The sequence below is a fragment of the Ascaphus truei genome, chromosome 20 (genome assembly GCF_040206685.1).
Source record: "Ascaphus truei isolate aAscTru1 chromosome 20, aAscTru1.hap1, whole genome shotgun sequence".
NCBI lineage: Eukaryota > Metazoa > Chordata > Amphibia > Anura > Ascaphidae > Ascaphus > Ascaphus truei.
This window is the reverse complement of record NC_134502.1, coordinates 27,074,364-27,087,261: the sequence shown is the minus strand read 5'-3', so window position 1 is coordinate 27,087,261 and position 12,898 is coordinate 27,074,364. Positions and strand designations below refer to the sequence as shown.

The 12,898-nt window shown below is 55.7% G+C and overlaps 2 protein-coding genes across 3 annotated transcripts in view; one reads left to right on the top strand and one right to left on the bottom strand.

Moving 5' to 3' along the window:
• Positions 1 to 296: 296 nt before the first annotated feature.
• LOC142470820 (RING finger protein 11-like) lies at positions 297 to 12,101 on the top strand. Of its 2 annotated transcripts, none has more exons than XM_075577586.1 (3): positions 297 to 496; positions 2,469 to 2,632; positions 5,035 to 12,101. In XM_075577586.1, exons 1-3 carry the CDS (start codon positions 377 to 379, stop codon positions 5,204 to 5,206), a joined length of 456 nt encoding a protein of 151 aa, XP_075433701.1. In that variant the 5' UTR covers positions 297 to 376; the 3' UTR covers positions 5,207 to 12,101. The 2 variants fall into 2 exon arrangements, with proteins under 2 accessions (XP_075433701.1, XP_075433702.1); XM_075577587.1 differs by having other exon boundaries at positions 299 to 439.
• Positions 9,093 to 12,898, bottom strand: part of WDR83 (WD repeat domain 83) — a 36,362-nt gene continuing 32,556 nt past the window's right edge. The window contains 1 exon segment of the mRNA XM_075577850.1: positions 9,093 to 9,271. Coding sequence (XP_075433965.1) covers positions 9,093 to 9,271 — 179 coding nt within the window.

Genomic DNA, 12,898 nt, shown 5'->3' with positions numbered 1-12,898 from the left:
AGATATCTGCAGTGTATATAAGATAGATATGAATATAGTGATATAATGATACACACAGGAGTAACACACACATATTACATGTATTATTACTAACCCCACATGCTTTCTGTAGCCCCGCCCACAACAGGGTTGCCTCACTGCGCATGCTCAGTAACAAGTAGAATTTGACGCATGCGCAGTAGGCTGCGCGGCTCGCCGTCTCTACCGCGCATGCGCTGCTCCCGCACGCTGACGTCACCACCCGGCCGCTGAGGACTACAATTCCCGTGATGCCCCGCGGTTCGGGTTTGTAAACAGCCCGTAGCTGGGGGTTGGGAGGGGGAGTCCCCGCGGGGACCCGGCGGTAACCGGGGAGGGGGAGGACCGGGAGACGGACATGGGGAACTGTCTGTCCTCGCAGTCCGCCGACGACCAGTCTCTGCTCAACGAGTCTGACGGGGTCAGCCTGCCCGGGGAGCCCCCTCCACCCTACTACCGGGGACCTGGGGAACCAGGGGTACGCGAGGCCGGGGGTCTGCGGCCTGGAGGAGCGGGGGAGTGAGGGGGGAGCTGGGGAGTTAGGGGGGGGGAGAGCTGGGGAGTTAGGGGGGGGGAGAGCTGGGGAGTTAGGGGGGGGAGAGCTGGGGAGTTAGGGGGGGGAGAGCTGGGGAGTTAGGGGGGGGGGGGAGCTGGGGAGTTAGGGGGGGGGGGGAGAGCTGGGGAGTTAGGGGGGGGGGGGGAGAGCTGGGGAGTTAGGGGGGGGGGGGGAGAGCTGGGGAGTTAGGGGGGGGGGGAGAGCTGGGGAGTTAGGGGGGGGGGAGAGCTGGGGAGTTAGGGGGGGGGGGGGAGAGCTGGGGAGTTAGGGGGGGGAGGAGAGCTGGGGAGTTAGGGGGGGGGAGAGCTGGGGAGTTAGGGGGGGGGGGAGAGCTGGGGAGTTAGGGGGGGGGGGAGAGCTGGGGAGTTAGGGGGGGGAGAGCTGGGGAGTTAGGGGGGGGGAAGCTGGGGAGTTAGGGGGGGGGAAGCTGGGGAGTTAGGGGGGGGGAAGCTGGGGAGTTAGGGGGGGGGAAGCTGGGGAGTTAGGGGGGGGAAGCTGGGGAGTTAGGGGGGGGAAGCTGGGGAGTTAGGGGGGGGAGAGCTGGGGAGTTAGGAGGGGGGGAGAGCTGGGGAGTTAGGGGGGGGGAGAGCTGGGGAGTTAGGGGGGGGGGGAGAGCTGGGGAGTTAGGGGGGGGGAGAGCTGGGGAGTTAGGGGGGGGGAGAGCTGGGGAGTTAGGGGGGGGGAGAGCTGGGGAGTTAGGGGGGGGAGAGCTGGGGAGTTAGGGGGGGGGAGAGCTGGGGAGTTAGGGGGGGGGAGAGCTGGGGAGTTAGGGGGGGGGAGAGCTGGGGAGTTAGGGGGGGGGAGAGCTGGGGAGTTAGGGGGGGGAGAGCTGGGGAGTTAGGGGGGGGAGAGCTGGGGAGTTAGGGGGGGGAGAGCTGGGGAGTTAGGGGGGGGGGAGAGCTGGGGAGTTAGGGGGGGGGGGAGAGCTGTTGAGTTAGGGGGGGGGAGAGCTGGGGAGTTAGGGGTGGGGGAGAGCTGGGGAGTTAGGGGGGGGAGAGCTGGGGAGTTAGGGGGGGGGAGAGCTGGGGAGTTAGGGGGGGGGGGAGAGCTGGGGAGTTAGGGGGGGAGAGCTGGGGAGTTAGGGGGGGAGAGCTGGGGAGTTAGGGGGGGGAGAGCTGGGGAGTTAGGGGGGGGGAGAGCTGGGGAGTTAGGGGGGGGAAGCTGGGGAGTTAGGGGGGGGAAGCTGGGGAGTTAGGGGGGGGAAGCTGGGGAGTTAGGGGGGGGAGAGTTGGGGAGTTAGAGGGGGGGGGGAGCTGGGGAGTTAGAGGGGGGAGGAGCTGGGTAGTTAGGGGGGAGCTGGGGAGTTAGGGAGTTGGGGGGGGGAAGAGCTGGGGAGTTAGAGGGGGGGGAAGCTGGGGAGTTAGGGGGGGGGAGCTGGGGAGTTAGGGGGGGGGGAGCTGGGGAGTTAGGGGGGGGGGAGCTGGGGAGTTAGGGGGGGGGAGCTATAGGGGGGGACAGGGAGGGGGGGGAGTTGGGAGGGAGGGGGGAGCTGGAGAGTTGGGGGAATTGAGGGGGTGAGTGGGGGGTGGGGGGAAGGGGAGCTGGAGAGTTGGGATTGAGTGGGGGCAGGGGTCCTGGAGAGTGGAGTGGGGGGGAAGAGGGAAGGGAGCTGGAGAGAGAGTGTGTGGGGGGAGTTGGGGATGGAGGGAAGGAAGCTGGAGAGTTGGGGAGAAGAGGGAAGCTGGAGAGTTGGAGGAGGAGGAGAGGAGTTGGAGAGTTGGGGAGAAGAGGGTAGCTGGAGAGTTGGGGGGGGGGGGGCTTCTGAAGAGTTGGGGGAGGAGAAGAGGGGAGATGAAAAATTAGGAGGAGATGGGAGTGGGAGAATTAGGGGGGGGAAGGAGAGGGGTTGTACAATATTCTCCATGTGCCCCTCACACCCCCCCCCTTGTTCTAGGAGCGTGCGCAGATCCCCGTGTACCACCCCACGCCCAGCCAGACGCGCCTCGCCACGCAGCTGACGGAGGAAGAACAGGTGCGAATCGCTCAGAGAATCGGACTCATCCAGCACCTCCCAAAAGGGAGCTACGACCCCGGTCCCGCAGAGAAGAAGCTGAAAGAGTGAGCGACACGCCTCCCCTAGGAGGGACTGACCCCTTAACCATGTCACTGCCATTAGTACACTTTGCCCCTAGGAGGGACTGACCCCTTAACCATGTCACTGCCATTAGTACACTTTGCCCCTAGGAGGGACTGACCCCTTAACCATGTCACTGCCATTAGTACACTTTGCCCCTAGGAGGGACTGACCCCTTAACCATGTCACTGCCATTAGTACACTTTGTCCCTAGGAGGGACTGACCCCTTAACCATGTCACTGCCATTATTACACTTTGCCCCTAGGAGGGACTGACCCCATAACCATGTCACTGCCATTAGTACACTTTGCCCCTAGGAGGGACTGACCCTTTAATCATGTCACTGCCATTAGTACACTTTGTCCCTAGGAGGGACTGACCCTTTAATCATGTCACTGCCATTAGTACACTTTGCCCCTAGGAGGGACTGACCCCTTAACCATGTCACTGCCATTAGTACACTTTGCCCCTAGGAGGGACTGACCCTTTAATCATGTCACTGCCATTAGTACACTTTGCCCCTAGGAGAGACTGACCCCTTAAACATGTCACTGCCATTAGTACACTTTGCCCCTAGGAGGGACTGACCCCTTAATCATGTCACTGCCATTAGTACACTTTGCCCATAGGAGGGACTGACCCCTTAACCATGTCACTGCCATTAGTACACTTTGCCCCTAGGAGGGACTGACCCCTTAACCCTGTCACTGCCATTAGTACACTTTGCCCCTAGGAGAGACTGACCCCTTAACCCTGTCACTGCCATTAGTACACTTTGCCCCTAGGAGGGACTGACCCCTTAACCATGTCACTGCCATTAGTACACTTTGCCCCTAGGAGGGACTGACCCCTTAACCATGTCACTGCCATTAGTACACTTTGCCCCTAGGAGGGACTGACCCCTTAATCATGTCACTGCCATTAGTACACTTTGCCCCTAGGAGGGACTGACCCCTTAACCATGTCACTGCCATTAGTGCACTTTGCCCCTAGGAGAGACTGATCCCTTAACCATGTCACTGCCATTAGTACACTTTGCCCCTAGGAGGGACTGACCCCTTAACCATGTCACTGCCATTAGTGCACTTTGCCCCTAGGAGAGACTGATCCCTTAACCATGTCACTGCCATTAGTACACTTTGTCCCTAGGAGGGACTGACCCCTTAACCATGTCACTGCCATTATTACACTTTGCCCCTAGGAGGGACTGACCCCATAACCATGTCACTGCCATTAGTACACTTTGCCCCTAGGAGGGACTGACCCCTTAACCATGTCACTGCCATTAGTACACTTTGCCCCTAGGAGGGACTGACCCCTTAACCATGTCACTGCCATTAGTACACTTTGCCCCTAGGAGGGACTGACCCTTTAATCATGTCACTGCCATTAGTACACTTTGCCCCTAGGAGAGACTGACCCCTTAAACATGTCACTGCCATTAGTACACTTTGCCCCTAGGAGGGACTGACCCCTTAATCATGTCACTGCCATTAGTACACTTTGCCCCTAGGAGGGACTGACCCCTTAACCATGTCACTGCCATTAGTACACTTTGCCCCTAGGAGGGACTGACCCCTTAACCCTGTCACTGCCATTAGTACACTTTGCCCCTAGGAGAGACTGACCCCTTAACCCTGTCACTGCCATTAGTACACTTTGCCCCTAGGAGGGACTGACCCCTTAACCATGTCACTGCCATTAGTACACTTTGCCCCTAGGAGGGACTGACCCCTTAACCATGTCACTGCCATTAGTACACTTTGCCCCTAGGAGGGACTGACCCCTTAATCATGTCACTGCCATTAGTACACTTTGCCCCTAGGAGGGACTGACCCCTTAACCATGTCACTGCCATTAGTGCACTTTGCCCCTAGGAGAGACTGATCCCTTAACCATGTCACTGCCATTAGTACACTTTGTCCCTAGGAGGGACTGACCCCTTAACCATGTCACTGCCATTATTACACTTTGCCCCTAGGAGGGACTGACCCCATAACCATGTCACTGCCATTAGTACACTTTGCCCCTAGGAGGGACTGACCCCTTAATCACGTCACTGCCATTAGTACACGTTCCCCTAGGAGGGACTGACCCCTTAACCATGTCACTGCCATTAGTACACTTTGCCCCTAGGAGGGACTGACCCCTTAACCATGTCACTGCCATTAGTACACTTTGTCCCTAGGAGGGACTGACCCCTTAACCATGTCACTGCCATTAGTACACTTTGCCCCTAGGAGGGACTGACCCCTTAAACATGTCACTGCCATTAGTACACTTTGCCCCTAGGAGGGACTGACCCCTTAAACATGTCACTGCCATTAGTGCACTTTGCCCCTAGGAGAGACTGACCCCCTCACACATGTCCCCTCCCGCCCTCAGGTGCGTTATCTGCATGCTGGAGCTGGTGAGTGGGGATCCCGTGCGTTTCCTGCCCTGTATGCATATATACCACGTGGAGTGTATAGACGACTGGCTCATGAGGTCCTTCACCTGCCCGTCCTGCATGGAGCCCGTGGACGCCGCTCTGCTCTCCTCTTACGGAACGAACTGACGCGCGGAAAGCCAAGGCCGCCGCACACGCCGAGCGAGTGAGAGTCGGAGCCGGGACTGCCGCAGAAGGCCCGCTGAGCGAGTCTCGGAGCCACGGGGCCTGCGGAAGGCCCGCTGAGCGAGTCTCGGAGCCACGGGGCCTGCAGAAGGCCCGCTGAGCGAGTGTCGGAGCCACGGGGGCTGTGGAAGCCCTACTGAGCGATGATGAGACAGGCTGGTAACGAGACGGTCGTCTCGAAGTGATGAGCAGAGAGACGTCCGCTTCTGCAATTAAAGAGACGTCCGCTTCTGCAATTAAAGAGACGGCCGCTTCTGCAATTAAAGAGACGTCCGCTTCTGCAGTTAAAGAGACGTCCGCTTCTGCAGTTAAAGAGACGTCCGCTTCTGCAATTAAAGAGACGTCCGCTTCTGCAATTAAAGAGACGTCCGCTTCTGCAATTAAAGAGACGTCCGCTTCTGCAATTAAAGAGACGTCCGCTTCTGCAATTAAAGAGACGTCCGCTTCTGCAATTAAAGAGACGTCCGCTTCTGCAGTTAAAGAGACGTCCGCTTCTGCAGTTAGAGACGTCCGCTTCTGCAGTTAAAGAGACGTCCGCTTCTGCAGTTAAAGAGACGTCCGCTTCTGCAGTTAAAGAGACGTCCGCTTCTGCAGTTAAAGAGACGTCCGCTTCTGCAGTTAAAGAGACGTCCGCTTCTGCAGTTAAAGAGACGTCCGCTTCTGCAGTTAAAGAGACGTCCGCTTCTGCAGTTAAAGAGACGTCCGCTTCTGCAGTTAAAGAGACGTCCGCTTCTGCAGTTAAAGAGACGTCCGCTTCTGCAGTTAAAGAGACGTCCGCTTCTGCAGTTAAAGAGACGTCCGCTTCTGCAGTTAAAGAGACGTCCGCTTCTGCAGTTAAAGAGACGTCCGCTTCTGCAGTTAAAGAGACGTCCGCTTCTGCAGTTAAAGAGACGTCCGCTTCTGCAGTTAAAGAGACGTCCGCTTCTGCAGCTAAAGAGACGTTCGCTTCTGCAATTAAAGAGACGTCCGCTTCTGCAATTAAAGAGACGCCCGCTTCTGCAATTAAAGAGACGGCCGCTTCTGCAGTTAAAGAGACGTCCGCTTCTGCAATTAAAGAGACGTCCGCTTCTGCAATTAAAGAGACGCCCGCTTCTGCAATTAAAGAGACGCCCGCTTCTGCAATTAAAGAGACGCCCGCTTCTGCAATTAAAGAGACGCCCGCTTCTGCAATTAAAGAGACGTCCGCTTCTGCAATTAAAGAGACGGCCTTGTACAAAAACGGCGGTGGAGAGACGTCTGCTTTTTATGCGCGACTTAAAGAGACATACACCCGCTTTTCTCTCTGTGTGGGGAAGAGAGAGACCGTTGTCTGTCCGAGAGGCAGTCCTGTCAGAGAAGAGAGCGTCTTGAGACGGGAGGAGAGACGCCGGCGATATCAGACCGAGGACGTAGAGACCGCAGAGTCGGCAAAGATGCGTCTCTTGTGCCAAACCAAATTGGAGAGACCTCCTGGATGAGGGAGGAAGAGACGCCTGCATCTTCGGAGAGACTTAAGAGACGGCTGCTTTTTGCTTGAATGAGACATGCGGCTTCCCGTATGACCGAGACAGACGCCTGCTTTTATATACTATGTGTAGGAAAGAGAGACTGCTGCTTGTGCAAGCAAAGAGAGAGAGAGAGATGGAGAGCTCTATAACAAAACCGAGAGAGATCTGCTTATGAGCGAGAGATGGAGATCACTCTCTTCTCCGACTGAGGGGGGGGGGGGGAGAGACAGACTGCTGCTTGTGTTAGGAGGTGAGAGACGGTCTCTTGTACCAGAGACAGAGACATTTTTCTCACGGCGGTGTGAGAGACAGACTTTAATAAGATTCAGGGAGACGGCGCTGCTGGGCAGTGGTATGAGGCCCAGGAGGATGAGAGAGGGGAGGAGAGATCCATCCTGCGAGGAAAGAGACCGCTGCTTACGAATGAGAGCGTCGCGCTGCTTGTCCTATAAAACACGCACCCTACAAGGGGGGGGGGGGGGACGCCATTTCTAAGGCGCAGTTTACAGTGGGGTCTACGGCGACGCTACCAGGTGACGTCATCCGTCCTACAGCGATTCCTGCAGGAGGCCAGAAATCGTGACCCCTTAACCCTGTCACTGCCATTAGTACACTTTGCCCCTAGGAGAGACTGACCCCTTAATCATGTCACTGCCATTAGTACACTTTACCCCTAGGAGGGACTGACCCCTTAACCATGTCACTGCCATTAGTACACTTTGCCCCTAGGAGAGACTGACCCCTTAATCATGTCACTGCCATTAGTACACTTTGCCCCTAGGAGGGACTGACCCCATAACCACGTCACTGCCATTAGTACACTTTACCCCTAGGATGGACTGACCCCTTAACCATGTCACTGCCATTAGTACACTTTGCCCCTAGGAGGGACTGACCCCTTAACCATGTCACTGCCATTAGTGCACTTTACCCCTAGGATGGACTGACCCCTTAACCATGTCACTGCCATTAGTACACTTTGCCCCTAGGAGGGACTGACCCCTTAACCATGTCACTGCCATTAGTACACTTTGCCCCTAGGAGGGACTGACCCCTTAACCATGTCACTGCCATTAGTACACTTTGCCCCTAGGAGGGACTGACCCCTTAACCATGTCACTGCCATTAGTACACTTTGCCCCTAGGAGGGACTGACCCCATAACCACGTCACTGCCATTAGTACACTTTGCCCCTAGGAGGGACTGACCCCTTAACCACGTCACTGCCATTAGTACACTTTGCCCATAGGAGGGACTGACCCCTTAACCATGTTACTGCCATTAGTACACTTTGCCCCTAGGAGGGACTGACCCCTTAACCCTGTCACTGCCATTAGTACACTTTGCCCCTAGGAGGGACTGACCCCTTAACCCTGTCACTGCCATTAGTACACTTTGCCCCTAGGAGGGACTGACCCCTTAACCACGTCACTGCCATTAGTACACTTTACCCCTAGGAGGGACTGACCCCTTAACCATGTCACTGCCATTAGTACACTTTGCCCCTAGGAGAGACTGACCCCTTAATCATGTCACTGCCATTAGTACACTTTGCCCATAGGAGGGACTGACCCCTTAATCATGTTACTGCCATTAGTACACTTTGCCCCTAGGAGGGACTGACCCCTTAATCATGTCACTGCCATTAGTACACTTTGCCCCTAGGAGGGACTGACCCCATAACCACGTCACTGCCATTAGTACACTTTGCCCCTAGGAGGGACTGACCCCTTAACCATGTCACTGCCATTAGTACACTTTGCCCCTAGGAGAGACTGACCCCTTAACCACGTCACTGCCATTAGTACACTTTGCCCCTAGGAGGGACTGACCCCTTAACCATGTTACTGCCATTAGTACACTTTGCCCCTAGGAGGGACTGACCCCTTAACCCTGTCACTGCCATTAGTACACTTTGCCCCTAGGAGAGACTGACCCCTTAACCACGTCACTGCCATTAGTACACTTTGCCCCTAGGAGGGACTGACCCCTTAACCATGTCACTGCCATTAGTGCACTTTGCCCCTACGAGGGACTGACCCCTTATATATGTTGCCGGCACCTCATACTGGGAAACCATTATCCGCTAGTGGAGGAATCTGTCCAATGCATTAATTTATTGAAGGGCTATTTCCCCCGATCTATACGAGGTTTTCAGAACGGGCTTTTCACCCCGAACTTTACCACATTCAAACCCACTCAGATAGGAGGATACTCCTTTAACTTCCGTCTACGGGGGTCCTCCAGTGCACCAGCAGGTCCGATATTGGGGATATCCCTGCTTCAGCACAGGTCAGAGCCACCTGTGCTGAAGTAGGGATGTTATCCGTGGGGTGGGGTTCTCACTGGCGCTCCTCCGCAGTTTTATTTCGGAGACGGTGGATTATCGCACGGGGGTCGCAGTGCAGGGGGCGGCCATGTTGAGGACGACCCTGAAGTTCTGCGGAACCTATTCGACCAGCGGCGGACGTTTTGGCGCACGCCGACGTGAACGCAGTCGCCGATTCGGCGTACGCCTGAGCTGGCACAGGAGACGTTCATTTTGGACGATTTCTCTCCGAAGAGCGTCGCCGCCCGGGCTCGCGTCCCTCTGAACTTTTCCTGCTGCTAATGCCGGCGGTGATGTGTACGCGCAGAGTGGCGTCGCGGTGATGTACGGGTTTACAATAAACGTGCAGCGTATTCTGTGCTGGAGCGCTGTCCCAAATCCAGAAAATCAGCGTTGTGTGTGTGTGTGTGTGTGGGGAAGGATTATACAGTGCAGCCACCTCTGGGGCGGGATCCTGAGTAATATCTGTGTATTATACAGCCCATTTCTATTACAGTTATACACGGTGCAGCCACCTCTGGGGCGGGATCCTGAGTAATATCTGTGTATTATACAGCGCCTTTCTATTACAGTTATACACGGTGCAGCCACCTCTGGGGCGGGATCCTGAGTAATATCTGTGTATTATACAGCGCCTTCCTATTACAGTTATACACGGTGCAGCCACCTCTGGGACGGGATCCTGAGTAATATCTGTGTATTATACAGCGCCTTTCTATTACAGTTATACACGGAGCAGCCACCTCTGGGGCGGGATCCTGAGTAATATCCGTGTATTATACAGCGCCTTTCTATTAGTTATGACATGGGGTGGGCTGCACCGTGTATGAGGCACTTCGGGGGGTTACAGCAGCTACATACCTGTACCTCCCCCCGCCGTGCCCTTGGAGACAGGGTTACTGTGTGCGGTGTCACTGCGCAGGCATCCCCGTTACGCTCCCGCACACGCCCCTGAATCAGCGCCTGCGCCTCGCGCTCGGAGCGGCAGCTTCCGTACGGCGCCGGACGCAACGAAAACAAGATGGCGTCCAGTGCTGTGCTTGAACCATTCGAGAGCCGGTGGGTCACAGCGCCAGTACTCCACCGGGCCCCTGCCAGCACCAGTACTCCACCGGGCCCCTGCCAGCACCCCACAGGGCCCCTGCCAGCATCAGTACCCCACCGGGCCCCTGCCAGCACCAGTACCCCACCGGGCCCCTGCCAGCGCCACGGGAGAGCAGGCCGCCATCTCCCCCTACACATCGAGCAGGAAGGCCACGCCGTAGCCACGTTTAAGGGGGGCACCCACGTGGCGGCTGCTCGTGTCTAACTCAGGGGTGGCCAAACGCCAGCTTTCAAGGGTCACCGACAGGCCAGGGATATTCCTGCTTCAGCACAGATGGCTCAGTCAGAGAGCCACCTGTGCTGAAGCAGCGATATCCCCAACAGCTGGCCCTGGAGGACGGGGAGTTGGCCGCCCGCGACCCAACTCATCCTTCTGCAAAACCGAAACACCGGGGCCCCTCACCCAAAGATCGACACCAGGCCTGCACAACTCCAGGGCCACAAACAGGCCAGGTTTTCAGGATATCCCCACTTCAGCACAGCTGGCTCAATTAGTGGCTCAGTCATACTTGGCCTGTTTGCGGCCCTCGAGGACTGGAGTGGTGCAGGCCCGGGGTACACACCCCGAACCCCAATATCAGTAACGCAGCCTCCGTGTAAGCTGCACAGAACAGAACCAAGGGGCCACAGCACAGACAGAGGAGATTACAGGGGCCACAGCACAGACAGAGGAGATTACAGGGGCCACAGCACAGACAGAGGAGATTACAGGGGCCACAGCACAGACAGAGATTACAGGGGCCCCGACAAAGCATTCCCGCGAAACGTACGTTGGCAAGAGACGTACTGAGGTCATAGGTGACGCCTCCCCGAGACCTCTGGGCCGCCACTACCGCACACCGCAGCAAATGCAAGTACTCTTTTTATTGTAAAGGACTTGTTTTGCACACAGACTCCCACAGTCCGTGTCTTTGGGTGAAGGGAAGAAGCGATTCACTTGCTAAGAGCGTGACTGATACATATTGTATCCAAGTGTCAGCACACGAGAAAACGCAGGGTTTGTGATACACCGTTTGCAGACACATTCAGTCTGCTGCTACGGTCTAGTTATAGTGTGTATGTGCCGTCTGCTCCGTTGTCTTCATTACCTCCATATTGGTTCACGGTTGCTGTAGGGAATATGTATAGCATTAGACAGGGCTCCGGGTCACCTGACACTTTGGCAGACACCTATTGCCCGCCAATCTGTCTGACTCGCAGCACTGGACTTGGAATAATAATTTCGTTTTAGGTCCTTGGCTATCAGCTATGTGTGTGCCCAATTATCCCAGTACACCGTTTGACTCTTGGAGTCACTATTGCATTGTGGGTGTTCATACAGTGTTCACCGAGTGTCTGTTTGTTGCAGCAATATACAGACATACCCCGCATTAACGTACGCAATGGGACCGGAGCATGTATGTAAAGCGAAAATGTACTTAAAGTGAAGCACTACCTTTTCCCCACTTATCGATGCATGTACTGTACTGCAATCGTCATATACGTGCATAACTGATATAAATAACGCATGTGTAACAGGCTCTATAGTCTCCCCGCTTGCGCACAGCTTCGGTACAGGTAGGGAGCCGGCATTGCTGTTCAGGACGTGCTGACAGGCGCATGCGTGAGCTGCTGTTTGCCTATTGGGCGATATGTCCTTACTCGCGAGTGTACTTAAAGTGAGTGTACTTAAACCGGGGTATGCCTGTACAGCACCGATACTTACCATACATATCCGACTTACTTTTGTAATCAGCATTGTGGTTGACCAGAGGTGAGAGAGGCACCTATCATATCAGTAGGACTTACCTCTTCTATCCCCTTACCATGTTTTAATTTCGCCGTTTGTGTAGGATCACCTCAGATAGAGGGCAATCCATATAAACCTTATTTTATTTGAGGATTTCTCCTAATAAAACTGTTTTTACGTTGCCCATCATTACATGTTACGATTCTCCATCAGGTCCATCAGTTTCCAGTATCACCTATCCCTGAGTGCTCTGATTATAGGGGGTCCTTTCCGCCCAAGTTGTTGTTCGGAGATTGCAGGGGCCACAGCACAGACAGGAGAGCGAGATTGCAGGGGCCACAGCACAGAGGAGAGCGAGATTGCAGGGGCCACAGCACAGACAAAGGAGAGCGAGATTGCAGGGGCCACAGCACAGACAGAGAGAGAGATTGCAGGGGCCACAGCACAGACAAAGGAGAGCGAGATTGCAGGGGCCACAGCACAGACAGAGAGAGAGAGATTACAGGGGCCACAGCACAAACAGAGGAGAGAGATTACAGGGGCCACAGCACAAACAGAGGAGAGAGATTGCAGGGGCCACAGCACAGACAGAGAGATTGCAGGGGCCACAGCACAGACAGAGATTGCAGGGGCCACAGCACAGACAGAGAGAGAGATTGCAGGGGCCACAGCACAGACAGGAGAGAGATTACAGGGGCCACAGCACAGACAGGAGAGAGATTACAGGGGCAGATGAGACGAGAGAGCCGAGAGTGAGAGAGCCGAGAGTGAGCCGAGTGAGAGAGAGCCGAGAGTGAGAGAGAGCCGAGAGTGAGAGAGAGCCGAGAGTGAGAGAGAGCCGAGAGTGAGAGAGAGCCGAGAGTGAGAGAGAGCCGAGAGTGAGAGAGAGCCGAGAGTGAGAGAGCCGAGAGTGAGAGAGAGCCGAGAGTGAGAGCCGAGTGTGAGAGAGAGAGCCGAGTGCGAGAGTGAGCCGTGTGTGAGAGAGA

What these genes read in the sequence shown, in the direction of transcription:
- LOC142470820 (XM_075577586.1), top strand. Translation starts at nt 377, where the DNA reads ATGGGGAACTGTCTGTCCTCGCAGTCCGCCGACGACCAGTCTCTGCTC. An exon ending in GGGGACCTGGGGAACCAGGG is followed by an intron (nt 497 to 2,468) that starts GTACGCGAGGCC and finishes CCCTTGTTCTAG; the next exon opens with GAGCGTGCGCAGATCCCCGT. An exon ending in GCAGAGAAGAAGCTGAAAGA is followed by an intron (nt 2,633 to 5,034) that starts GTGAGCGACACG and finishes TCCCGCCCTCAG; the next exon opens with GTGCGTTATCTGCATGCTGG.